This window comes from Oncorhynchus tshawytscha, linkage group LG20 (genome assembly GCF_018296145.1).
Source record: "Oncorhynchus tshawytscha isolate Ot180627B linkage group LG20, Otsh_v2.0, whole genome shotgun sequence".
NCBI lineage: Eukaryota > Metazoa > Chordata > Actinopteri > Salmoniformes > Salmonidae > Oncorhynchus > Oncorhynchus tshawytscha.
In genome coordinates this window covers 35018068-35045860 of record NC_056448.1, presented here as the reverse complement: position 1 = coordinate 35045860, position 27793 = coordinate 35018068, and the positions used below count along the sequence as shown (strand labels likewise).

The 27793-nt window shown below is 46.3% G+C and overlaps 1 protein-coding gene across 2 annotated transcripts; it reads left to right on the top strand.

Moving 5' to 3' along the window:
* The first annotated feature begins 386 nt into the window (after positions 1-386).
* On the top strand, positions 387-25899 carry polm (polymerase (DNA directed), mu). Of its 2 annotated transcripts, none has more exons than XM_042302530.1 (11): positions 387-1133; positions 1369-1567; positions 1836-1934; positions 4746-4916; positions 10449-10520; positions 10608-10728; positions 10878-11010; positions 22435-22537; positions 22760-23188; positions 23733-23816; positions 24882-25899. In XM_042302530.1, exons 1-11 carry the CDS (start codon positions 952-954, stop codon positions 24966-24968), a joined length of 1680 nt encoding a protein of 559 aa, XP_042158464.1. In that variant the 5' UTR covers positions 387-951; the 3' UTR covers positions 24969-25899. The 2 variants fall into 2 exon arrangements, with proteins under 2 accessions (XP_042158464.1, XP_042158463.1); XM_042302529.1 differs by having other exon boundaries at positions 10596-10728.
* The last annotated feature ends 1894 nt before the right edge of the window (positions 25900-27793 follow it).

The window sequence follows — 27793 nt, the reverse complement described above, 5'->3', positions numbered from 1 at the left end:
AGGACTTTAAACCGCTTGTGGTGTTTTAGAAAAATACCAATAAATGTGGCAGCTTGCTTGAAATACCACAAAATAAAGTGTTCTTAGAACGAGTCACAAATTGCAAACATCAGTGTAATGGGGTCTAGCGCGGAGTGTTTCATATATTATGTTGATGATTCGTCTTGAAACAGCTGAAACTTGTTACAACAGTTCGGTCTACATTTCTGTATACTCGTTTTGCTTTATTTCAACTCAAAATAAAAGTGTATTGGTTTCTAGCTAGACATTTGCCATGCGGGTCATTACATGTGTTTAACCTAATAGAGAAGTGATTAATTTGACGTACAAGGATAAACCCACGCGAACTCTTATGTTGACCACATGGGCGCGTGGTGGGAAGGGCATTTCCTGTTTCCCCGTCGGAACTATTTTTAGTGTTGCACTTGCTGCAGAAGGTGGTTGTCCAAAATTGACTTGATGAGACATGTATGTCATCGTGGTAGCAAGACAGCAGCAAACTTTTTTATTTAACCTTTATTTAACTATGCAAGTCAATTAAGAACAAAATATTATTTACAATAACGGCCTACCCCGGACGACGCTGGGCCAATTGTGCGCCGCCCTATGGGACTCCCAATCACGGCCGGATGTGATACAGCCTGGATTTGAACCAGGGACTGTAGTGACACATCTTGCACTGAGATGCAGTGGCTAGACAGCTGCGCCAGTCGGGAGCCCAAGATACTGGTCAAGTCAATTCAAGGGGCTTTATTGGCATGGGAAACGTGTTAACATTGCATAACATTAAATTGTCACTATCCGTACAGTAGGTGGCGGCAATACATCTATAGGCGTAGTCTGCCATAAAACCTTAAGGAAGAAGAAGAAGCACACTCGTGAGAATTATGAACCGTTGTTCATGTATCTGTTGTCGTTTTTATAGACAGATGAGCGAGTCTGCCAACAAATATGGTCCCTCTAAAGCGCAGGAAAGTGAACTGCTCCGTTACAAGCGACAGCAGCGGTGACAGGACCAGCAAGTTTCCCGGGGTTGTCATCTATCTCCTGGAGAGAAAGATGGGAGCCAGTCGGAGAGCCTTCCTCACTCGGCTCGGCCGGGGGAAAGGTTTCAACATAGAATACTCCTTAAGGTAGTGTGAACAACAATCTTCTGGGGTGAAAATAATGTATGCTAATAACTTCACATTGTCTCCAGATCTAAGACCGATAGCTAGGCTAGAAAGATTGAGTAGGTATCAATCGAGACTTCAGTTCGTATAAATCAGTGGTCTTGAATGAAAGGGAACAAGGGTGCTTAGGGACACTTTAGGGATATTTGCCAATGTAAATCAAGTCTTGGTAACCTCTCTTTCTCTGTTTCCCTAGCTGTTTCATCACTCATATCGTGTCCGAGAATAATTCTGGGGAGGAAGTCCGGACTTGGCTGGACCTCCAGACTGGAGGACAGGGGGGAGAAGGCAGGACAGCCCGACCTGGTTCAGTCCATCTCCTGGACATCGTTTGGTACACAGAGAGCATGCATGCTGGCATTCCCGTGATTATACTGGACAGACACAGACTACAGGTAGGATATAGCCAGGCCACCTACCTGTACCGACTACCACTACCCGTACTTTGGCTAATGTCATCTTCCTCGCATAGTGGAGAATGATATGGGTTATTTTCATGGCGGCACGCAACTGAAAACCTTTTGCAACAAAAAGTCCAGGTAGTCCTTGTCTGTTTTCTTACGGCCCCTGTAAAACAACGCATTTCATTGCACCTATCCAGTCTATGTGACAATAAAATAAATGTTGTGGGGTGTGCCTAATGTACACAACCTTGTTCCACAGGAGAGAGAGAAGCCTGGTTTGGAGCTGGCAGTGGTCTCAGTACCCAGCTATGCCTGTCAGAGACACACCCCTCTACTGCACCACAACATAACACTGACCGTGAGTCCTCCTCCTTCCCACAATCCCCTCCTTTCTTACGATGTGTTTATGTTCTGAATGACGTCTATGGCTACTTTGTTCCATCCCAAACACTAACTAATGTTGTCAAAAGCATATTGTATTTTCTGAACAAGCTGTCTATATACCTCTCTCCCCTCTACTCTCTCTCTTTCACCTCTTCTCTCTTTCACCTCTTCTCTCTTTCACCTCTTCTCTCTTTCACCTCTTCTCTCTTTTACCTCTTCTCTCTCTCTCTTTCACCTCTTCTCTCTTTCACCTCTTCTCTCTCTTTCACCTCTTCTCTCTTTCACCTCTTCTCTCTTTCACCTCTTCTCTCTTTCACCTCTTCTCTCTTTCTTTCACCTCTTCTCTCTCTTTTCACCTCTTCTCTCTCTTTCACCTCTTCTCTCTCTCTCTTTTCACCTCTTCTCTCTCTCTCTCTCTCTTTCACCTCTTCTCTCTCTCTCTCTTTCACCTCTTCTCTCTCTCTCTCTCTCTTTCACCTCTTCTCTCTCTCTCTCTTTCACCTCTTCTCTCTCTCTCTCTTTCACCTCTTCTCTCTCTTTCACCTCTTCTCTCTCTCTCTCTTTCACCTCTTCTCTCTCTCTTTCACCTCTTCTCTCTCTCTTTCACCTCTTCTCTCTCTCTCTCTCCCCTCCTTTCTTCTCTCTCTCTCTCTCTCTCTCTCCCCTCCTTTCTCTCTCTCTCTCTCTCTCCCCTCCTTTCTCTCTCCCTCTCTCTCTCCCCTCCTTTCTCTCTCCCTCTCTCTCTCCCCTCCTTCTCTCTCTCTCTCTCTCTCTCCCCACCTCTCTCTCCCCTCTCTCTCTCTCTCTCCCCCCTCTCTCTCTCTCCTTTCTCTCCCCCCTCTCTCTCTCTCTCCCCTCCTTTCTTTCTCTCCCTCCTTTCTCTCTCCCTCTCTCTCTCCCCACCTCTCTCCCTCTCTCTCTCCCCTCTCTCTCTCCCCCCTCCTTTCTCTCTCTCCCCACCTCTCTCTTTCTCTCTCTCCCCCTCCTTTCTCTCTCTCCCCCTCCTTTCTCTATCTCCCCCTCCTTTCTCTTCTCTCTCTCTCCCCCTCCTTTCTCTCTCTCTCCCCTCCTTTCTCTCTCTCTCTCCTCTCCTTTCTCTCTCTCTCTCTCCCCACCTCTCCCTCCTCTCTCTCCCCTCCCCACCTCTCCCTCTCTCTCTCCCCACCTCTCCCTCTCTCTCTCCCCACCTCTCCTTCTCTCTCTCTCCCCTCCTTTCTCTCTCTCCCCCTCCTTTCTCTCTCTCCCCTCTCTCTCTCTCCCCCTCCTTTCTCTCTCTCCCCCTCCTTTCTCTCTCCCTCTCTCTCCCCACCTCTCTCCCTCTCTCTCCCCCTCCTCTCCCTCTCTCCCCCTCCTTTCTCTCTCTCTCCCCTCTCTCCCCCTCCTTTCTCTCTCTCTCCCCACCTCTCTCTCTCTCTCTCCCCCACCTCTCTCTCTCTCCCTCCTTTCTCTCTCTCCCCCTCCTTTCTCTCTCTCCCCCTCCTTTCTCTCTCTCCCCCTCCTTTCTCTCTCTCTCCCCTCCTTTCTCTCTCTCTCCCCTCCTTTCTCTCTCTCCCCCTCCTTTCTCTCTCTCCCCCTCCTTTCTCTCTCTCTCCCCCTCCTTTCTCTCTCTCTCCCCCTCCTTTCTCTCTCTCTCCCCCTCCTTTCTCTCTCTCCCCCCTCTCTCTTTCTCTCTCTCCCCCTCCTTTCTCTCTCTCTCCCCCTCCTTTCTCTCTCTCTCCCCTCCTTTCTCTCTCTCCCCCCTCCTTTCTCTCTCTCCCCCCCACCTTTCTCTCTCTCTCCCCCCCCTCCTCTCTCTCTCTCCCCACCTCTCCCTCTCTCTCTCCCCTCCTTTCTCTCTCTCCCCTCCTTTCTCTCTCTCCCCCTCCTTTCTCTCTCTCTCCCCCTCTCTCTCTCCCCCTCCTTTCTCTCTCTCCCCCTCCTTTCTCTCTCCCTCTCTCTCCCCACCTCTCTCCCTCTCTCTCCCCACCTCTCCCTCTCTCCCCCTCCTTTCTCTCTCTCCCCTCCTCTCTCTCTCCCCCCCTCCTCTCCCTCTCTCCTCCCTCCTTTCTCTCTCCCCCTCCTTTCTCTCTCTCCCCTCCTTTCTCTCTCTCCCCCTCCTTTCTCTCTCCCCCTCCTTTCTCTCTCTCTCCCCTCCTTTCTCTCTCTCTCCCCCCCTTTCTCTCTCTCCCCTCCTTTCTCTCTCTCCCTCCTTTCTCTCTCTCCCCCTCCTTTCTCTCTCTCCCCCTCCTTTCTCTCTCTCTCCCCCTTTCTCTCTCCTCTCTCTCTCCCCCCCTCTCTCCCTCTCTCTCTCCCCACCTCTCTCCCTCTCTCTCTCCCCTCCTTTCTCCCTCTCTCTCTCCCCTCCTTTCTCCCTCTCTCTCTCCCCTCCTTTCTCTCTCTCTCTCCCCCTCCTTTCTCTCCCTCCCCTCCTTTCTCTCTCCCTCTCTCTCCCCCACCTCTCTCCCTCTCTCTCTCCCCCCTCTCTCCCTCTCTCTCCTCCCTCCTTTCTCTCTCCCCCTCCTTTCTCTCTCTCCCCCTCCTTTCTCTCTCTCCCCCTCCTTTCTCTCTCTCCCCCTCCTTTCTCTCTCTCCCCCTCCTTTCTCTCTCTCCCCCTCCTTTCTCTCTCTCCCCCTCCTTTCTCTCTCTCTCCCTCCTCCTTTCTCTCTCTCTCACCCTCCTCTCTCTCTTCTCTCTCCCTCTCTCTCTCCCCACCTCTCCCTCTCTCTCTCCCCACCTCTCTCTCTCTCTCCCCACCTCTCTCCTTCTCTCTCTCCCCTTCTCCCCTTTATTTTTCTCCCCCCTGTAGGATGCGTTGTCCATACTGGCTGAGAATGCGGAGCTCGGTGAAAACGAGGGACGGGGAGTGGCGTTCCGTAGGGCGGCAGCCTTGTTAAAGTCCCTCCCCCAGGAGGTTAGAGGGGCAGAGCAACTACGAGGACTGCCTTGTCTGGGGGAGCACTCACTCAGAGTCATCAAGGTCTGGATACAGACAGCTGTCTATTTTTTTCACTTCTCTATGTTTTCACCTCTCGCTCTTTCTGCCTGTGTGTATTTCTCTCGCTTTCTTTCTGTCTGTGTCTATTTCTTTCTGTCTGTGTGTATTTCTCTCTCTTTCTGCCTGTGTGTATTTCTCTCGCTTTCTGCCTGTGTATTTCTCTCTCTTTCTGCCTGTGTGTATTTCTCTCTCTTTCTGCCTGTGTATTTCTCTCTCTCTCTGCCTGTGTGTATTTCTCTCTCTCTCTGCCTGTGTGTATTTCTCTCTCTCTCTGCCTGTGTGTATTTCTCTCTCTTCTGCCTGTGTGTATTTCTCTCTCCTCTGCCTGTGTGTATTTCTCTCTCTCTCTGCCTGTGTGTATTTCTCTCTCTTTCTGTCTGTGTGTATTTCTTTCTGTCTGTGTGTATTTCTCTCTCTTTCTGCCTGTGTCTATTTCTCTCTCTTTCTGCCTGTGTCTATTTCTCTCTCTTTCTGCCTGTGTCTATTTCTCTCTCTTTCTGCCTGTGTCTATTTCTCTCTCTTTCTGCCTGTGTCTATTTCTCTCTCTTTCTGCCTGTGTCTATTTCTCTCTCTTTCTGCCTGTGTCTATTTCTCTCTCTTTCTGCCTGTGTCTATTTCTCTCTCTTTCTGCCTGTGTCTATTTCTCTCTCTTTCTGCCTGTCTATTTCTCTCTCTTTCTGCCTGTGTCTATTTCTCTCTCTTTCTGCCTGTGTCTATTTCTCTCTCTTTCTGCCTGTGTCTATTTCTCTCTCTTTCTGCCTGTGTCTATTTCTCTCTCTTTCTGCCTGTGTCTATTTCTCTCTTTCTGCCTGTGTCTATTTCTCTCTTTTCTGCCTGTGTCTATTTCTCTCTCTTTCTGCCTGTGTCTATTTCTCTCTCTTTCTGCCTGTGTGTATTTCTCTCTCTTTCTGCCTGTGTCTATTTCTCTCTCTTTCTGCCTGTGTCTATTTCTCTCTCTTTCTGCCTGTGTCTATTTCTCTCTCTTTCTGCCTGTGTCTATTTCTCTCTCTTTCTGCCTGTGTCTATTTCTCTCTCTTTCTGCCTGTGTCTATTTCTCTCTCTTTCTGCCTGTGTCTATTTCTCTCTCTTTCTGTCTGTGTCTATTTCTCTCTCTTTCTGTCTGTGTCTATTTCTCTCTTTTCTGTCTGTGTGTATTTCTCTCTCTTTCTGTCTGTGTGTATTTCTCTCTCTTTCTGTCTGTGTGTATTTCTCTCTCTTTCTGCCTGTGTCTATTTCTCTCTCTTTCTGCCTGTGTCTATTTCTCTCTCTTTCTGCCTGTGTGTATTTCTCTCTCTTTCTGCCTGTGTCTATTTCTCTCTCTTTCTGCCTGTGTGTATTTCTCTCTCTTTCTGCCTGTGTGTATTTCTCTCTCTTTCTGCCTGTGTCTATTTCTCTCTCTTTCTGCCTGTGTCTATTTCTCTCTCTTTCTGCCTGTGTCTATTTCTCTCTCTTTCTGCCTGTGTCTATTTCTCTCTCTTTCTGCCTGTGTCTATTTCTCTCTCTTTCTGCCTGTGTCTATTTCTCTCTCTTTCTGCCTGTGTCTATTTCTCTCTCTTTCTGCCTGTGTCTATTTCTCTCTCTTTCTGCCTGTGTCTATTTCTCTCTCTTTCTGCCTGTGTCTATTTCTCTCTCTTTCTGCCTGTGTCTATTTCTCTCTCTTTCTGCCTGTGTCTATTTCTCTCTCTTTCTGCCTGTGTCTATTTCTCTCTCTTTCTGCCTGTGTCTATTTCTCTCTCTTTCTGCCTGTGTCTATTTCTCTCTCTTTCTGTCTGTGTCTATTTCTCTCTCTTTCTGTCTGTGTGTATTTCTCTCTCTTTCTGTCTGTGTGTATTTCTCTCTCTTTCTGTCTGTGTGTATTTCTCTCTCTTTCTGTCTGTGTGTATTTCTCTCTCTTTCTGCCTGTGTCTATTTCTTTCTGTCTGTGTCTATTTCTTTCTGTCTGTGTCTATTTCTCTCTCTTTCTGCCTGTGTGTATTTCTCTCTCTTTCTGTCTGTGTGTATTTCTCTCTCTTTCTGCCTGTGTCTATTTCTTTCTGTCTGTGTCTATTTCTTTCTGTCTGTGTGTATTTCTCTCTCTTTCTGCCTGTGTCTATTTCTCTCTCTTTCTGTCTGTGTCTACTTCTCTCTCTTTCTGTCTGTGTGTATTTCTCTCTCTTTCTGTCTGTGTCTATTTCTCTCTGTCTGTGTGTATTTCTCTCTCTTTCTGCCTGTGTCTATTTCTTTCTGTCTGTGTGTATTTCTCTCTCTTTCTGTCTGTGTCTATTTCTTTCTGTCTGTGTGTATTTCTTTCTGTCTGTGTGTATTTCTCTCTGTCTGTGTGTATTTCTCTCTCTTTCTGCCTGTGTCTATTTCTTTCTGTCTGTGTCTATTTCTTTCTGTCTGTGTCTATTTCTTTCTGTCTGTGTCTATTTCTTTCTGTCTGTGTCTATTTCTCTCTCTTTCTGTCTGTGTGTATTTCTCTCTCTTTCTGTCTGTGTGTATTTCTCTCTCTTTCTGTCTGTGTGTATTTCTCTCTCTTTCTGCCTGTGTGTATTTCTTTCTGTCTGTGTGTATTTCTTTCTGTCTGTGTATTTCTCTCTCTTTCTGCCTGTGTGTATTTCTCTCTCTTTCTGCCTGTGTCTATTCTCTCTCTTTCTGTCTGTGTGTATTTCTCTCTCTTTCTGTCTGTGTGTATTTCTCTCTCTTTCTGCCTGTGTCTATTTCTCTCTCTTTCTGTCTGTGTGTATTTCTTTCTGTCTGTGTCTATTTCTCTCTCTTTCTGCCTGTGTCTATTTCTCTCTCTTTCTGCCTGTGTCTATTTCTCTCTCTTTCTGCCTGTGTCTATTTCTCTCTCTTTCTGCCTGTGTCTATTTCTCTCTCTTTCTGTCTGTGTGTATTTCTCTCTCTTTCTGTCTGTGTGTATTTCTCTCTCTTTCTGTCTGTGTGTATTTCTTTCTGTCTGTGTGTATTTCTTTCTGCCTGTGTCTATTTCTCTCGCTTTCTGTCTGTGTCTATTTCTCTCTCTTTCTGTCTGTGTCTATTTCTTTCTGTCTGTGTCTATTTCTTTCTGTCTGTGTCTATTTCTTTCTGTCTGTGTGTATTTCTCTCTCTTTCTGTCTGTGTGTATTTCTCTCTCTTTCTGCCTGTGTCTATTTCTCTCTCTTTCTGTCTGTGTGTATTTCTCTCTCTTTCTGCCTGTGTCTATTTCTCTCTCTTTCTGCCTGTGTCTATTTCTCTCTCTTTCTGCCTGTGTGTATTTCTCTCTGTCTGTGTGTATTTCTCTCTCTTTCTGCCTGTGTGTATTTCTCTCTCTTTCTGTCTGTGTCTATTTCTCTCTCTTTCTGCCTGTGTGTATTTCTCTCTCTTTCTGTCTGTGTGTATTTCTTTCTGTCTGTGTGTATTTCTCTCTCTTTCTGTCTGTGTGTATTTCTTTCTGCCTGTGTCTATTTCTCTCTCTTTCTGCCTGTGTCTATTTCTCTCGCTTTCTGTCTGTGTCTATTTCTCTCGCTTTCTGTCTGTGTCTATTTCTTTCTGTCTGTGTCTATTTCTTTCTGTCTGTGTCTATTTCTTTCTGTCTGTGTGTATTTCTCTCTCTTTCTGTCTGTGTGTATTTCTCTCTCTTTCTGCCTGTGTGTATTTCTCTCTCTTTCTGCCTGTGTCTATTTCTCTCTCTTTCTGTCTGTGTGTATTTCTCTCTCTTTCTGTCTGTGTGTATTTCTTTCTGTCTGTGTCTTTCTCTCTCTTTCTGCCTGTGTGTATTTCTCTCTCTTTCTGCCTGTGTGTATTTCTCTCTCTTTCTGCCTGTGTGTATTTCTCTCTTTTCTGCCTGTGTCTATTTCTCTCTATTTCTGCCTGTGTGTATTTCTCTCTCTTTCTGTCTGTGTCTATTTCTCTCTCTTTCTGCCTGTGTGTATTTCTCTCTGTCTGTGTGTATTTCTCTCTCTTTCTGCCTGTGTGTATTTCTCTCTCTTTCTGTCTGTGTCTATTTCTCTCTCTTTCTGCCTGTGTGTATTTCTCTCTGTCTGTGTGTATTTCTCTCTCTTTCTGTCTGTGTGTATTTCTTTCTGTCTGTGTCTATTTCTCTCTCTTTCTGCCTGTGTGTATTTCTCTCTCTTTCTGCCTGTGTGTATTTCTCTCTTTCTGCCTGTGTGTATTTCTCTCTCTTTCTGCCTGTGTCTATTTCTCTCTCTTTCTGCCTGTGTCTATTTCTCTCTCTTTCTGCCTGTGTCTATTTCTCTCTCTTTCTGCCTGTGTCTATTTCTCTCTCTTTCTGCCTGTGTCTATTTCTCTCTCTTTCTGCCTGTGTGTATTTCTCTCTCTTTCTGTCTGTGTGTATTTCTCTCTCTTTCTGTCTGTGTGTATTTCTCTCTCTTTCTGTCTGTGTGTATTTCTCTCTGTCTGTGTGTATTTCTCTCTGTCTGTGTGTATTTCTCTCTCTTTCTGTCTGTGTGTATTTCTCTCTCTTTCTGTCTGTGTGTATTTCTCTCTCTTTCTGTCTGTGTGTATTTCTCTCTCTTTCTGTCTGTGTGTATTTCTCTCTCTTTCTGTCTGTGTGTATTTCTCTCTGTCTGTGTGTATTTCTCTCTCTTTCTGTCTGTGTGTATTTCTCTCTCTTTCTGTCTGTGTGTATTTCTCTGTATTTCTCTCTCTTTCTGTCTGTGTGTATTTCTTTCTGTCTGTCTGTGTGTATTTCTCTCTCTTTCTGTCTGTGTGTATTTCTCTCTCTTTCTGTCTGTGTCTATTTCTCTCTCTTTCTGTCTGTGTCTATTTCTCTCTCTTTCTGCCTGTGTCTATTTCTCTCTCTTTCTGCCTGTGTGTATTTCTCTCTCTTTCTGTCTGTCTATTTCTCTCTTTCTGTCTGTGTCTATTTCTTTCTGTCTGTGTCTATTTCTTTCTGTCTGTGTCTATTTCTCTCTCTTTCTGCCTGTGTCTATTTCTTTCTGTCTGTGTCTATTTCTTTCTGCCTGTGTGTATTTCTCTCGCTTTCTTTCTGCCTGTGTGTATTTCTCTCGATTTCTTTCTGTCTGTGTCTATTTCTTTCTGCCTGTGTGTATTTCTCTCTCTTTCTGCCTGTGTGTATTTCTCTCGCTTTCTTTCTGTCTGTGTCTATTTCTTTCTGCCTGTGTGTATTTCTCTCTTTCTGCCTGTGTGTATTTCTCTCGCTTTCTTTCTGTCTGTGTGTATTTCTCTCTCTTTCTGTCTGTGTGTATTTCTCTCTCTCTCTGCCTGTGTGTATTTCTCTCTCTTTCTGCCTGTGTGTATTTCTCTCTTTCTGCCTGTGTGTATTTCTCTCTCTTTCTGCCTGTGTGTATTTCTCTCTCTTTCTGCCTGTGTGTATTTCTCTCTCTTTCTGCCTGTGTGTATTTCTCTCTCTTTCTGCCTGTGTGTATTTCTCTCTCTTTCTGCCTGTGTGTATTTCTCTCTCTTTCTGCCTGTGTGTATTTCTCTCGCTCTCTCTGGTCTCTTCTCTCCAGGTCTCTTATCAGAACCTCTCAATCTGCCTCTCAGTACCTCCTTCTCCCTGTTTATCTTTAGGAGGTTCTGGAGGATGGTGTATCTCTTGAGGTGGAGACCACCACGCATTCAGAACAGTTTAAGGCCATGAAGGTGAGTTAGGGTGCACTGAGACCTCCATCTCTGGTTATGGTTCTCTGTCCTTTGCTTCCACTTATTGGAGAGAAGTGTGTGTTTCAGGCCCTAACAGGTATTTTCGGGGTAGGGGCGAAGACAGCGGACCGTTGGTTCAGGGAGGGAATACACACCCCCTCTGACCTGCAAAGATCAGGACACACACTCAACAGAGCGCAACGAGCAGGTGTGTGTGTGTGTGTGTGTGTGTGTGTGTGTGTGTGTGAAGAGCCTCTCTGAGCAGTGGTAGTAAGCCCAAAGTGCCCTCTGCACAATAGTTTTCTACAGTCAGTGCAAAGGTCACTCAAACCTCTTCTCTTCTTCTTTCCCTCTCAGGTCTGCAGTATTATGACGAACTGAACCTGCCTGTCACGAAATCAGAGGCTGTAGCAATTGGTCAGATTGTGGAGAGGGCGGTCCATGCTGTGCTCCCGGGGGCAGAGATCACTCTGATTGGAGGATTCAGGAGGTACGCTGAGCAGTTTTCACTGCTCTACGCATTCAGGGACATATAACTGGTCTGTATCTCTCTACGTTTCTTTCTTTCCCCTCTTTCTGTCCTTCGTTGATCTTGTTCCTCTCTATTTCTCTAGTGTAGGGTTGTGAACGTCTAAACGAAATTCGGTTCCTTCCCCCCACAAAATTAAAATTACAGTGCAGCTGGCTCTCCTGCTCTCTCTTCACTAATGATGCCAGTGTGTCTTCAGTCTGTTGCGTGTAGAATATCCTAGCACATTCATTGATGATAGGCTTTACTGAAGTTGCGAGACATTGCAAGCTAAGAAATTGCGAAATACAGCTATTGATTGCAGCTCTCTCTCTCCGTCCCTCTCTAGCTCGCTATGAAAGATGGGCCTACTGCACGGTTCTGACTCCGTCTGCCTAGTGGCCGACCTGCCTATACTGTGCCCCTCCCCTCTCTCTCCGTCCCTCTCTAGCTCGCTATGAAAGATGGGCCTACTGCACGGTTCTGACTCCGTCTGCCTAGTGGCCGACCTGCCTATACTGTGCCCCTCCCTCCCTCTCTCTCCGTCCCTCTCTAGCTCGCTATGAAAGATGGGCCTACTGCACGGTTCTGACTCCGTCTGCCTAGTGGCCGACCTGCCTATACTGTGCCCCTCCCTCTCTCTCCGTCCCTCTCTAGCTCGCTATGAAAGATGGGCCTACTGCACGGTTCTGACTCCGTCTGCCTAGTGGCCGACCTGCCTATACTGTGCCCCTCCCCTCTCTCTCCGTCCCTCTCTAGCTCGCTATGAAAGATGGGCCTACTGCACGGTTCTGACTCCGTCTGCCTGGTGGCCGACCTGCCTATACTGTGCCCCTCCCTCTCTCTCCGTCCCTCTCTAGCTCGCTATGAAAGATGGGCCTACTGCACGGTTCTGACTCCGTCTGCCTAGTGGCCGACCTGCCTATACTGTGCCCCTCCCTCTCTCTCCGTCCCTCTCTAGCTCGCTATGAAAGATGGGCCTACTGCACGGTTCTGACTCCGTCTGCCTAGTGGCCGACCTGCCTATACTGTGCCCCTATACTGTGCTCCCTCTCTCTCCGTCCCTCTCTAGCTCGCTATGAAAGATGGGCCTACTGCACGGTTCTGACTCCGTCTGCCTAGTGGCCGACCTGCCTATACTGTGCCCCTCCCTCTCTCTCCGTCCCTCTCTAGCTCGCTATGAAAGATGGGCCTACTGCACGGTTCTGACTCCGTCTGCCTAGTGGCCGACCTGCCTATACTGTGCCCCTCCCCTCTCTCTCCGTCCCTCTCTAGCTCGCTATGAAAGATGGGCCTACTGCACGGTTCTGACTCCGTCTGCCTGGTGGCCGACCTGCCTATACTGTGCCCCTCCCCTCTCTCTCCGTCCCTCTCTAGCTCGCTATGAAAGATGGGCCTACTGCACGGTTCTGACTCCGTCTGCCTAGTGGCCGACCTGCCTATACTGTGCCCCTCCCTCTCTCTCCGTCCCTCTCTAGCTCGCTATGAAAGATGGGCCTACTGCACGGTTCTGACTCCGTCTGCCTAGTGGCCGACCTGCCTATACTTGCCCCTCCCCTCTCTCTCCGTCCCTCTCTAGCTCGCTATGAAAGATGGGCCTACTGCACGGTTCTGACTCCGTCTGCCTAGTGGCCGACCTGCCTATACTGTGCCCCTCCCCTCTCTCTCGTCCCTCTCTAGCTCGCTATGAAAGATGGGCCTACTGCACGGTTCTGACTCCGTCTGCCTGGTGGCCGACCTGCCTATACTGTGCCCCTCCCCTCTCTCTCCGTCCCTCTCTAGCTCGCTATGAAAGATGGGCCTACTGCACGGTTCTGACTCCGTCTGCCTGGTGGCCGACCTGCCTATACTGTGCCCCTCCCTCTCTCTCCGTCCCTCTCTAGCTCGCTATGAAAGATGGGCCTACTGCACGGTTCTGACTCCGTCTGCCTGGTGGCCGACCTGCCTATACTGTGCCCCTCCCCTCTCTCTCCGTCCCTCTCTAGCTCGCTATGAAAGATGGGCCTACTGCACGGTTCTGACTCCGTCTGCCTAGTGGCCGACCTGCCTATACTGTGCCCCTCCCCTCTCTCTCCGTCCCTCTCTAGCTCGCTATGAAAGATGGGCCTACTGCACGGTTCTGACTCCGTCTGCCTAGTGGCCGACCTGCCTATACTGTGCCCCTCCCCTCTCTCTCCGTCCCTCTCTAGCTCGCTATGAAAGATGGGCCTACTGCACGGTTCTGACTCCGTCTGCCTAGTGGCCGACCTGCCTATACTGTGCCCCTCCCCTCTCTCTCCGTCCCTCTCTAGCTCGCTATGAAAGATGGGCCTACTGCACGGTTCTGACTCCGTCTGCCTAGTGGCCGACCTGCCTATACTGTGCCCCTCCCTCTCTCTCCGTCCCTCTCTAGCTCGCTATGAAAGATGGGCCTACTGCACGGTTCTGACTCCGTCTGCCTAGTGGCCGACCTGCCTATACTGTGCCCCTCCCCTCTCTCTCCGTCCCTCTCTAGCTCGCTATGAAAGATGGGCCTACTGCACGGTTCTGACTCCGTCTGCCTAGTGGCCGACCTGCCTATGCTGTGCCCCTCCCTCTCTGCCTATGCTCTGCCTATGCTGTGCCCCTCCCCTCTCTCTGCCTATGCTGTGCCCCTCCCCTCTCTCTCCGTCTCTTGCTAGCTTGCTATGAAAGATGTGAGTGTTTGTTCTCGGAAGTACTGCAACTTATCAGTCTCCTCCGTTCCAAAAATACTGAATCTTAGTAGTCGATGCCTAGTGGAAAATGTTTTCTGCTAAATGTCTTGGTAAGTGACAGTATTTTAAAAAGAATGTACATACTTTTTTTAGGAGCGAGTGGTGGGCACGCAGGCAGCTAGGTCATTTTATTGACCGTTATGGTTGCATAGTGATGGAGGTTAGTAAAATGCCCGTTCAGTGGCGCTTCGAAACGATTCCCAGAGAAGGTTTAGTTTCAGCATTTAAAAAGTTTAAGGCTATATGTCTGTGGTAGGTAGAACTTCATTGAGGCGTTTTCAAGGCTATATGACTGTGGTAGGTAGAACTTCATTGAGGCGTTTTCAAGGCTATATGACTGTGGTAGGTAGAACTTCATTGAGGCGTTTTCAAGGCTATATGACTGGTAGGTAGAACTTCATTGAGGCGTTTTCAAGGCTATATGTCTGTGGTAGGTAGAACTTCATTGAGGCGTTTTCAATTTTCAAGGCTATATGACTGGTAGGTAGAACTTCATTGAGGTGTTTTCAAGGTTATATGACTGGTAGGTAGAACTTCATTGAGTTGTTTTCAAGGCTATATGACTGTGGTAGGTAGAACTTCATTGCCTGGCCCTAGTGGTCATACGTGCGTAATAGAACCATCAAATTTTATTTGTCATATACACATTGTTAGCAGATGTTAATGCGAAATGCTTGTGCTTCTAGTTCTGACCATGCAGTAATATCTAACAAGTAATCTAACCTAACAATTTCACAACAACTACCTTATAAACACAAGTGTAAAGGAATGAATAAGGATATGTACATAAAAAATATTTGAATGAGTGATGGCCGAACGGCATAGGCAAGATGCAGTAGACGGTATAGAGTAGAGGTCGACCGATTATGATTTTTCAACACCGATACCGATTATTGGGCAACCAAAAAAGCCGATACCGATTAATCGGACAATTTTTATATTTTTATGTATTTGTAATAATGCCAATTACAACAATACTGAATGAACACTTATTTTAACTTAATATAATATATCAATAAAATCAATTTAGCCTCCAAGTAAATAATGAAACATGTTCAATTTGGTTTAAATAATGCAAAAACAAAGTGTTGGAGAAGAAAGTAAAAGTGCAATATGTGCTATGTAAGAAAGATAACGTTTCAGTTCCTTGCTCAGAACATGAGAACATATGAAAGCTGGTGGTTCCTTTTAACATGAGTCTTCAATATCCCCAGGTAAGAAGTTTTAGGTTGTAGTTATTATAGGAATTATAGGACTATTTCCCACTATACCATTTGTATTTCATTAACCTTTGAATATTGGATGTTCTTATAGGCACTTTAGTATTGCCAGTGTAACAGTATAGCTTTCGTCCCTCTCCTCGCTCCTCCCTGGTGCAGCGTTATCAAATCAAATCAAAATCAAATCAAATTTTATTTGTCACATACACATGGTTAGCAGATGTTAATGCGAGTGTAGCGAAATGCTTGTGCTTCTAGTTCCGACAATGCAGTAATAACGAGCAAGTAATCTAACTAACAATTCCAAAAAAACTACTGTCATACACAGTGTAAGGGGATAAAGAATATGTACATAAGGATATATGAATGAGTGATGGTACAGAGCAGCATAGGCAAGATACAGTAGATGATATCGAGTACAGTATATACATATGAGATAAGTATGTAAACCAAGTGGCATAGTTAAAGTGGCTAGTGATACATGTATTACATAAGGATGCAGTCGATGATATAGAGTACAGTATCAACGTATGCATATGAGATGAACAATGTAGGGTAAGTAACATTATATAAGGTAGCATTGTTTAAAGTGGCTAGTGATATATTTACATCATTTCCCATCGATTCCCATGATTAAAGTGGCTGGAGTAGAGTCAGTGTCATTGACAGTGTGTTGGCAGTAGCCACTCAATGTTAGTGGTGGCTGTTTAACAGTCTGATGGCCTTGAGATAGAAGCTGTTTTTCAGTCTCTCGGTCCCAGCTTTGATGCACCTGTACTGACCTCGCCTTCTGGATGGCAGCGGGGTGAACAGGCAGTGGCTCGGTGGTTGATGTCCTTGATGATCTTTATGGCCTTCCTGTAGCATCGGGTGGTGTAGGTGTCCTGGAGGGCAGGTAGTTTGCCCCCGGTGATGCGTTGTGCAGACCTCACTACCCTCTGGAGCGCCTTACGGTTGAGGGCGGTGCAGTTGCCATACCAGGCGGTGATACAGCCCGCCAGGATGCTCTCGATTGTGCATCTGTAGAAGTTTGTGAGTGCTTTTGGTGACAAGCCGAATTTCTTCAGCCTCCTGAGGTTGAAGAGGCGCTGCTGCGCCTTCCTCACGATGCTGTCTGTGTGAGTGGACCAATTCAGTTTGTCTGTGATGTGTATGCCGAGGAACTTAAAACTTGCTACCCTCTCCTCTACTGTTCCATCGATGTTGATGGGGGATTCCCTCTGCTGTTTCCTGAAGTCCACAATCATCTCCCTTAGTTTTGTTGACGTTGAGTGTGAGGTTATTTTCCTGACACCACACTGAACCTCCTCCCTGTAGGCCGTCTCGTCGTTGTTGGTAATCAAGCCTACCACTGTTGTGTCGTCCGCAAACTTGATGATTGAGTTGGAGGCGTGCATGGCCACGCAGTCGTTGAACAGGGAGTACAGGAGAGGGCTCAGACATACCCTTTGGGGCCCCAGTGTTGAGGATCAGCGGGGAGGAGATGTTGTTGCCTACCCTCACCACCTGGGGGCGGCCCGTCAGGAAGTCCAGTACCCAGTTGCACAGGGCGGGGTGAGACCCAGGGTCTCGAGCTTGATGACGAGCTTGGAGGGTACTATGGTGTTGAATGCCGAGCTGTAGTCGATGAACAGCATTCTCACATAGGTATTCCTCTTGTCCAGATGGGTTAGGGCAGTGTGCAGTGTGGTTGAGATTGCATCGTCTGTGGACCTATTTGGGCGGTAAGCAAATTGGAGTGGGTCAAGGGTGTCGGGTAGGGTGGAGGTGATATGGTCCTTGACTAGTCTCTCAAAGCACTTCATGATGACGGATGTGAGTGCTAGGGCGGTACGTTTAGCTCAGTTACCTTAGCTTTCTTGGGAACAGGAACAATGGTGGCCCTCTTGAAGCATGTGGGAACAGCAGACTGGTATAGGGATTGATTGAATATGTCCGTAAACACACCGGCCAGCTGGTCTGCATGCTCTGAGGGCGCGGCTGGGGATGCCGTCTGGGCCTGCAGCCTTTTAACACGTTTAAATGTCTTACTCATTCGGCTGCAGTAAAGGAGAGACCGCATGTTTCCGTTGCAGGCCGTGTCAGTGGCACTGTATTGTCCTCAAAGCGGGCAAAAAGTTATTTAGTCTGCCTGGGAGCAAGACATCCTGGTCCGTGACTGGGCTGGGTTTCTTCCTGTAGTCCGTGATTGACTGTAGACCCTGCCACATACCTCTTGTGTCTGAGCCGTTGAATTGAGATTCTACTTTGTCTCTGTACTGGCGCTTAGCTTGTTTGATAGCCTTGCGGAGGGAATAGCTGCACTGTTTGTATTCAGCCATGTTACCAGACACCTTGCCCTGATTAAAAGCAGTGGTTCGTGCCTTCAGTTTCACACGAATGCTGCCATCAATCCACGGTTTCTGGTTAGGGAATGTTTTAATCGTTGCTATGGGAACGACATCTTCAACGCACGTTCTAATGAACTCGCACACCGTATCAGCGTATTCGTCAATGTTGTTGTCTGACGCATACGAAACATCTCCCAGTCCACGTGATGGAAGCAGTCTTGGAGTGTGGAGTCAGCTTGGTCGGACCAGCGTTGGACAGACCTCAGCGTGGGAGCTTCTTGTTTTAGTTTCTGTCTGTAGGCAGGGATCAACAAAATGGAGTCGTGGTCAGCTTTTCCGAAAAAAGGGCCTTATATGCGTGAAGTGAGTAACAATGATCCAGGGTCTTTCCACCCCTGGTTGCGCAAGATATGCTGATAAAATTTAGGGAGTCTTGTTTTCAGATTAGCCTTTTAAAATCCCCAGCTACAATGAATGCAGCCTCCGGATAAATCGGGCCAGTTTGCAGAGAGTTAAATAAAGTTCGTTCAGAGCCATCGATGTGTCTGCTTTATGGGATATTTGTGATTATAATCAAGAGAATTCTCTTGGTAGATAATGCACTACATTTGATTGTGAGGAATTCTAAATCAGGTGAACAGAAGGATTTGAGTTCCTGTATGTTTCTTTCATCACACCATGTCACAATAAAATCAATTTAGGCCATAAGACATACGCCCCCGCCCCTTTCTTACCAGAAAGATGTTTGTTTCTGTCGGCGCGATGCGTGGAGAAACCCGCTGGCTGCACCGCTTCGGATTCGTCTCTCCAGTTAGCATGTTTCCGTGAAGCAGAGAAAGCGTTACAGTCTCTGATGTCCCTCTGAATGCTACCCTTGCTCGTTTCATCAACCTTGTTGTCAAGAGACTGGACATTGGCAAGAAGAATGCTGGGAGTGGTGCACGATGTGCCCGTCTCCGGAGTCTGACCAGAAGACCGCTATTTCCCTCTTTTTCTGAGTCTTTTTTTTGCATATAATCCACCTTTGGTTGTAAGAGAACACAGGATGTTATTCTTGGTCGTACTGATGGTGAGTTGACGCTGATCTTATATTCAGTAGTTCTTGTCGGCTGTATGTAAAGAAACCTAAGATGACCTGGGGTACTAGTGTAAGAAATAACACGTAAAAAACAAAAAACTGCATAGTTTCCTAGGAACGCTCGCGGCCATCTCTGTCGGCGCCGGAAGTTACCCAAGCAGAGCAAGGGGAACAACTACTAGAAGGCTCAGAGCGAGTGACGTTTGAAACGCTATTAGCGCACGCTAACTAGCTAGCCATTTCACTTCGGTTACACCAGCCTCATCTCGGGAGTTGATAGGCTTGAAGTCATAAACAACGCAATGCTTGACGCACAATGAAGAGCTGCTGGCAAAACGCACAAAGTGCTGTTTGAATGCATGTTTACGTGCCTGCTTCTACCTACCACCGCTCAGTCAGATACTTAGATACTTGTATGCTCAGTCAGATTATATGCAACGCAGGACACCCTAGATAATATCTAGTAATATCATCAACCATGTGTAGTTAACTAGTTATTATGATTGATTGTTTTTTATAAGTTAAATGCTAGCTAGGAACTTACCTTGGCTTACTGCATTCGCGTAACAGGCAGTCTCCTTGTGGAGTGCAACGAGAGAGAGGCAGGTCGTTATTGCGTTGGACTAGTTAACTGTAAGTTTTCAAGATTGGATCCCCCGAGCTGACAAGGTGAAAATCTGTCGTTCTGCCCCTGAACAAGGTAGTTAACCCACCGTTCCTAGGCCGTCATTGAAAATAAGAATGTGTTCTTAACTGACTTGCCAAGTTAAATAAAGGTGTGTGTGTATATATATATGTGTGTGTGTGTGTGTGTGTGTGTGTATATATATATATATATATATATATATATATATATATATAATAAAAATCGGTAAATCGGTGCCCAAAAATTCCGATTTGTTATGAAAACTTGAAATTGGCCCTAATTAATCGGCCATTCCGATTAATCGGTCGACCTCTAGTATAGAGTACAGTATATACATATGAGATGAGTAATGGAGGGTATGTAAACATTATATAAAGGCATTGTTTAAAGTGGCTAGTGATACATTTGTTACATACATACATGAAGGATGATAGTGGGGTGAACAGGCAGTGGCTCAGGTGGTTGTTGTCCTTGATCTTTTTGGCCTTCCTGTGACATCGGGTGGTGTAGGTGTCCTGGAGGGCAGGTAGTTTGCACCCGGTGATGTGTTGTGCAGACCTCACTACCCTCTGGAGAGCCTTACGGTTGTGGGCGGAGCAGTTGCCGTACCAGGCGGTGATACAGCCCGACAGGATGCTCTCGATTGTGCCTTTTAAAAGTTTTAGTGTTTTTGGTGACGAGAAGAATTTCTTCAGCCCCCTGAGGTTGAAGAGGCGCTACTGCGCCTTCTTCACCACGCTGTCTGTGTGGGTGGACCATTTCAGTTTGTCCGTAATGTGTACGCCGAGGAACTTTCCACCTTCTCCACTACTGTCCCGTCGATGTGACTAGGGGGCTACTCCCTCTGCTGTTTCCTGAAGTCCACAATCATCTCCTTTGTTTTGTTGACATTGAGTGTGAGGTTATTTTCCTGACGCCACACTCCGAGGGCCCTCACCTCCTCCCTGTAGGCCGTCTCGTCGTTGTTGGTAATCAAGCCTACCACTGTAGTGTCGTCTGCAAACTTGATGATTGAGTTGGAGGCATGCATGGCCACGCAGTCGTGGGTGAACAGGGAGTACAGGAGAGGGCTGAGAATGCACCCTTGTGGGGCCCCAGTGTTGAGGATCAGCGGGGTGGAGATATTGTTACCTACCCTCACCACCTGGGGGCGGCCCGTCAGGAAGTCCAGGACCCAGTTGCACAGGGCGGGGTCGAGACCCAGGGTCTCGCGCTTGATGACGAGTTTGGAGGGTACTATGGTGTTAAATGCTGAGCTGTAGTCAATGAACAGCATTCTCACATAGGTATTCCTCTTGTCCAGATGGGTTAGGGCAGTGTGATTGCGATTGCGTCGTCTGTGGACCTATTGGGGCGGTAAGCAAATTGGAGTGGGTCTAGGGTGTCCGGTAGGGTGGAGGTGATATGGTCCTTGACTGGTCTCTCAAAGCACTTCATGATGACTGAAGTGAGTGCTACGGGGCTATAGTCCTTTAGCTCAGTTACGTTAGCTTTCTTGGGAACAGAAACAATGGTGGCCCTCTTGAAGCATGTGGGAACAGCAGACTGGTATAGGGATTGATTGAATATGTCCGTAAACACACCAGCCAGCTGGTCTGCGCATGCTCTGAGGACGCGGCTGGTGATGCCGTAAATGTTTTACTCACGTTGGCTGCAGGTTTTCGTAGCGGGCCGTGTCAGTGGCACTGTAGTGTCCTCAAAGCGAGCAAAGAAGTTGTTTAGTTTGTCTGGGAGCAAGACATCCTGGTCCGCGACAGGGCTGGTTTTCCTTTTGTAGTCCGTGATTGACTGTAGACCCTACCACATACCTCTCGTGTCTGAGCCGTTGAATTGCGTCTCTACTTTGTCTCTATGCTGACCCTTAGCTTGTTTGATTACCTTGCAGAGGGAATAGCTACACTGTTTGTATTCGGTCATGTTTCCGGTCACCTTGCCCTGATTAAAAGCAGTGGTTCGCACTTTCAGTTTTGCACGAATGCTGCCATCAATCCACGGTTTCTGGTTGGGGAATGTTTTAATACACGCTGTGGATGCAACATCAGCGATGCACTTACTAATAAACTCGCTCACCGAATCAGCGTATTCATCAATGTTATTGTCCGACGCTATGCGGAACATAACATATCCCAGTCCACGTGATCAAACCAATCTTGAAGCGTGGAATCCGATTGGTCGTACCAGAGTTGAACAGACCTAAGCATGGGTGCTTCCTGTTTTAGTTTCTGTCTATAGGCTGGGAGCAACAAAATGGAGTCGTGGTCAGATTTTACGAAAGGAGAGTGGGTTATGGCTTTATATGCGTTGCGGAAGTTAGAATAACAATGATCCAGGGTTTTGCCAGCCCGGGTCTCGCATTCAAAATGCTGCTAAAATTTAGGGAGCCTTGTTTTCAGATTAGCCTTGTTAATATCCCCAGCTACAATAAATGCAGCCTCAGGATATGTGGTTTCCAGTTGACATAGAGTCAAATTAAGTTATTTCGGGGCCGTCTGTGTCTACTTGGGGGGGATATACACGACTGATTATGATCGAAGATAATTATCTTGGTAGATAATGCGGCCGGCATTTGATTGTAAGGAATTCTAGGTCAGGTGAACAAAAGGACTTGAGTTCCTGTATGTTGTTATGATCACACCACATCTCGTTAATCATAAGGCATACACCCCCGCCCTTCTTCTTACCAGAGAGATGTTTGTTTCTGTCGGCCCGATGCGCCCCACCCGGCGCGTGAAAAAGCCATGTGAGGCCTCCCGGGTGGTGCAGTGGTCTAGGGCACTGCATCGCAGTGCTAGCTGTGCCACCAGAGATTCTGGGTTCGCACCCAGGCTCTGTTGCAGCTGGCCGCGACCGGGAGGTCCGTGGGGCGACGCACAATTGGCCTAGCGTCGTCCGGGTTAGGGAGGGTTTGGCCAGTAGGGATATCCTTGTCTCATCGCGCACCAGCGACTCCTGTGGCGGGCCGTGTGCAGTGCACGTTAACCAAGGTAGCCAGGTGCACGGTGTTTCCTCCGACACATTGGTGCGGCTGGCTTCCGGGTTGGAGGCGCGCTGTGTTAAGAAGCAGTGCGGCTTGGTAAGGTTGTGTATCGGAGGATGCATGGCTTTCGACCTTTGTCTCTCCCGAGCCCGTACGGGAGTTGTAGCGATGAGACAAGATAGTAATTACTAACAACAATTGGATACCACGAAAAGGGGGTAAAAAACATATTTTTTTTAAGAAAAAGCCAGGTGGCTGTACTGACTCTGATGACGTATCCCGAGTGAGTCATGTTTCCGTGAAACAAAGAACATTACAATCTCATTATTCTGCATTGTGAATTGACTTGGAATTGTAAGATTTTTTCTTGCTGTTTTTAAATGTGAGCAAACGTGTTCATTTGTCACATCCCTACTATAGAGGTAAGCAGACTGGTCATGATGTGGACTTCTTGATAACCCATCCCGACGAGGGCAGAGAGGAGGGGCTCATGCCTAAGGTGGTGTCCTGGCTTGAAGCACAGGTAACACACACCAGATGTTTCTATTTTCCATCCAAACAACTTTACACTATCTATTACAATTCCCAGAAAGCATTTCCCCATTTCCTTTTGTCAACTAAATATGGAATGTATGCTTAGCTGTTTACTATACAAAACACCATCAGGCCTGTTCAGTTCAACAAGCCCACCTGAGTAAGGGTGTTTCTTTACCCCCACGGGTGTAACACTCTATTCTGTCCCCAGGGCTTCCTGTTGTACCAGAAGACCACTGGGAACTCTTATCTGGAGAGCAAAGAGGGTCCTGCGAGGCCAGCCTCTAACATGGACCGCTTTGAAAGATGCTTCTCCATCTTTAGACTGAGCACAGACAACGAAGGGAGGGAGATCCAGACGGGGAGGGAGATCCAGACGGGGAGGGAGATCCAGACGGGGGATGGTCCACAGACATACTCACCGACACTGACCAATACAGATCCACACACCCACTCAGACTCTCCTCACCCACTTCCCCAGACCCTTGTGGTGGTGGGTGACCATGCCCAGAAGGTGAGCTGGGTGCTGGGTCATTCTCAGTGCTCAGGTCCCCGGTCCTGGAGAGCAGTGAGGGTAGACCTGGTGGTCTCTCCATACAGCCAGTTTGCCTTCGCATTGCTGGGCTGGACTGGATCGAAGGTACGGCCTAAACCTAACCCCCGACCTCTAACTTGTGATACTGTTATAAGGCTTTAAGATGCAACTCACCCCCCACCAGCCTTCCATGTGAATCTTAGGCCTTATCTCATTTGGGGAAAAGTCTGTCCTCTGTCTTCTTTCCTCCGGAAACCAATAAGTAGTCAAGGAGAGTGTACATTTGTTAGTAGGAAGAGTGTCCTCCCCTCCTCAATAGCCACCTTTCATTGAGGATAGTCATGTGTATCCTACCAGAGTCCTTCCAGGAAGAGTTTTGATCTGCTACACCCCCTTTGAAGCAGTTGTTTTCTCAGAGGAGAAAAGCATGCAAACATTTAAAAACAATATGCTAATTACTGTAAAATGTACTAGCTACAACTAGCTACATTTTGTTTGATCACTTTCCACGTTTATTTTGGGATTCCACCCCTGTAAATGTCTTTTGCCTGATGACGTGCGAGCGGAGCGCATTTTCAACTAGACTTCTCTCTCTTTCACACACTCACTCTTTTACTCCCTCTCTCTCTCTCTCTGTCTCTCTGTGCAGTTGTTTGAGAGAGAGCTGCGTCGCTGGGCAGTACATGAGAAGGCCATGACTCTGAGCAGCCATGCTCTGTACGACAGAAAACGGGTACACACCCTCTCTCAAACACACACACATTTTCAATACAGTAGTGGTTCATTTCTGTATTATCAAATGAGAGACAAACTTATCACACAAGTCAGAGTTATACTTAAACTAAATCTTTATTCACTTATTAATAAGGGAGCAGGTCAATACAACACACATATGAAGTGAATTGATTGCGTGCTCTGCGATAACGATGGCTGGTCGATTAACCACTCTTAGATGATTTGTTGAGACCCCTGAGACAGGATACCTTTTTTGCTACCTTTTTATAGCAAAGATACATCCTCTTAGTCTACATGACAAACAACAGATGTGTGGAATGGGTCAGAGGGTTAGGATTTGTATAAAATATACTAATAATTCACAGCAGACAGTATCAGTATCTTTACAGCAGAGAGTGTCTGCTGTAAAGACTTCTCATTGTGTAGCAACCAGGGTATGGTCCCCAAAAACAAGGTTTGTCTCATAATTATCCATACTCGAGCCATCTCCACCCTGGTACCTCCCAGCACACAAACACCAACTCATGCGATGAAATGCGGCCTTTTCGGTTTTATCACCAAAGGCATCGTAAATCTACTGTCCGCATTAAGCCCAAGGCCCACTGTTCACACAGACACAATATAGTTATAACAACCCCCTATTCTGTTGCATAACACAACCATTTGATGCAATAACAGTATTATAGCAGTCTTGTAATTTCAGTCTCACAATACTTCATTTGAATCCACACATCATAGTCAAGAAGGATTCAAACATTTCAAAGGGCACAGATACTTGGACACTAATGGATACAGACACACTCTCAAAAGTCATACACATGCACACATTTAAAATAGTTTATTTGGGTACACACAGCATCGTGTCTTTGTGCTCACTTCATAGGGCTGGCACCTGCACAAAGACGTGATGCTGACAATCAGCTGTAGTGATCTAAGGGTTAAACTATGGTCTTATGTTTCCTAACTCTGTCTTTTCTATCTCCCTCTCTTATTCTCTCTCTTGCTCTCTCTCTCTCTCCCTTGTCTCTCTCCTCCTCATTGCTCTCTCTTGCTCTCTGATCAGACGCAGTATCTAAGGGCTAGTTCAGAGGAGGAGATCTTTGCTCATCTGGGTCTGGAATATATCCCTCCCTGTGACCGGAACGCCTGACGACAACATACTGGACTGATAACAGATACAGTCTAAGAGCAAACCCACGCTAAATTAAACCTAAACATAAGCCAAATCAAACTAAGCCTTATCCCGAGAACAACACACAGGCCAGATACAGCCTAGGGTAGGCAAGAAGGGGAGGTGAGAGGTGGATAGATCGTTACATATCTGTATTTTATTAAATTGTAAATAATAAAAAACATACAGACCCAGGATGTTGTAAAGTACCAAATCTATAGATGTTTAATTTAGTTAACTAAATTAAAATAACTTAACTACTCGAGCCATTAATTGTACAGTATGTGCTTTTTTTTCATATCTGACATAGATCATAGATAATTTTCTTTCATTGGTGCCTTGTTATTGAATACATTTTTAATATTTACTGCAATTTGTCTGCTTGTTTGTAATATTTAGAATGCAGTTAAACTATGAATTACCAAAAAGCTTTTTAAATGTGACATAATGTAGGCCTAAAACTGTGTGCATCATGAGGGATGCTTAAATAATTGCTTAAATATATGCATCCCCTCATGCAGTGTGTGTGGTTTTGTTACATTTTGCATGATGACAGCAGTGGCCTATTTACACAGCAGGTGTACGCTACACACACACCACCATCCAACTTACGGTCTCAGAAATAGAAACATTATGTACAAAATAAGGTTTTAAAAATGCAAAAAAACACACACATAGCATAATTGGTTAGGGGATCGTAAAACGGCAGCCATCTCCTCTGGCGCAGGTGACAAATAAAATGGGAATCAATTACCTCTAATGACATGTCTGAGCATATATATGTTTGTACATTGATATATGTATATACAGTGTACCATTTTATATATTATCAATTTATGCATTGTGGTGGTTTCTGTGTGTACTCTTGTTTTTAGTTGACAGAAATAAAACTCCCCTATTATTGAATGAGGATAATGTGGGTGCAGCAGTTTATATACGACCAGGGGGGGCGTAAGAGTTGGTGAGGGACAAGTTATGTATATATATTTATATACTGAACAAATATAAACGCAACAATTTCAAAGTTTTTACTGAGTTACAGTTCATATAAGGAAATCAGTCAATATAAATAAATTCATGAGGCCCTAATCTATGGATTTCACAAAACTGGGCAGGAGCGCAGCCATGGGTGGGTATGGGAGGGCATAGGCCCACCCACTTGTGAGCCAGGCCCAGCCAATCAGAATGAGTTTTTCCACACAAAGGGGCTTCATTATAGACAGAAGTACTCCCCAGCACACCCACGCAGGTGAAGAAGCCAGGTGTGAGGGTCCTGGCCAGTTGGATTTACGGACAAATTCTCAAAAATGACATTTTATTTCAGCTCATGAATCATGGGACCAACACTTTACATGTTGCTTTCATATTTTTGTTCAGTGTATAACTGGGAATAAAGTGACAGTTAACAGTTGTATGTGATGAGTCAAAAAGAAAGTGCAAAAAGGTTTAATGCAGAGCTCCTGAGTGGCGCTGCGGTCCGAGGCACTGCATCTCAGTGCTAGAGGTGTCACTACAGTCCCTGGTTAGATTCCAGGCTGTATCACAACCAGACGGGATTGGGAGTCCCATAGGGCGGCATACACTTGGCCCAGCGTCGTCCGGATTGGTGTTTGGCCTGGGTAGACCGTCATTGTAAATAAGAATTTGTTCTTAACTGACTTGCCTAGTTAAATGAAGGTAAATTAAATGTCCAGGTAGCTATTTCGCTAACTATTTAAATATTTAGCAGTCTTATAGCTTGGCGGTAGAAGCTGTTCAAGGTCCTGTTGGTTCCAGGCTTGGTGCATAGGTACCGAGTCTATGACTCAGGTGGGTGAAGTCTTTGACCATTTTTGGGGGGGCCTTCCTTTGACATTGCCTGGTATAGAGGTCCTGGATGGCAGGGAGCTCGACCCCAGTGATGTTCAATGACTAATATAGTCATCGGATGAAATTAAATCCAGACAGTCAGCCAACCAATCAACAATTGCATAACATTTTGAATTTTGATGTTGATTTGATTTAAATCGGCATGAGATACAATTACACTCTTCAGTCTTGAGAAAAAATCTGATTAACCAAACTTTTTTTTCTTTAAATGTCTGCTTTCTCAGACTGCTGAACTACCAAACATACATTTGACACAAATGTACCCAAGATTCAAACTTGCAGTAGAAAATGATATACAAGAGAACATTCAGTTATTTTGCTCAACATTTAAACACGGGTCACATAATTAAAAGCTCCTCACTCTGCAACCCTGCCTTATATTACATGTTCACATAATCACCACCTCTTCCTACAGGGTTTTAAAGGTTTATTGGAAACAGACAGGGTCATTTCTCATATTGTGTGTGTGCCTCCACTGGCGTTTCCAGCACCTCTTCCTAACAGCCTCATTAACCTCTAAATGCCCGTCCAACTTCAAAAGCACCGTCACCTCTCACAAGTCCTTGGTTACACCCCTCACACACACACACACCTCAGATCGCTCTGTCACACCAAACTCAATGGAACAGGATCAGCTTAGTGAAAGACCCCTAGGATAGATCTCTCCTAAAGGCATTTCTAATAGTCAAACTAGTTATCATGAGTTCAAATAAAAAATGTATTTATATAGATAAGCATGTAAAGGGGCTTGTCAATCTCAGAATGTGTGTCTGCATGTGCTTGTGTGTGTGTGAGAGTTTTTCTCATGGCCTAAGGCTTGTCCCCCCCCACTCCTTTTGATCATAGGAGTCACAGTGCTTTTCCTCCATGACCAGTATATCAAAGCACCAGGAGCCTTTGAAGGAGCTGATGGGAATCTGTAAGACAAGGAGAAG

Excerpts from the sequence above, each read along its gene's own strand:
- polm (XM_042302529.1), top strand. The coding sequence starts at position 952 with ATGGTCCCTCTAAAGCGCAGGAAAGTGAACTGCTCCGTTACAAGCGAC. Across the intron at positions 10,521-10,595 it reads AACAGTTTAAGGCCATGAAG|TGTGTGTTTCAGGCCCTAAC; the intron begins GTGAGTTAGGGT and ends ATTGGAGAGAAG. Across the intron at positions 11,011-22,434 it reads CTGATTGGAGGATTCAGGAG|AGGTAAGCAGACTGGTCATG; the intron begins GTACGCTGAGCA and ends TCCCTACTATAG.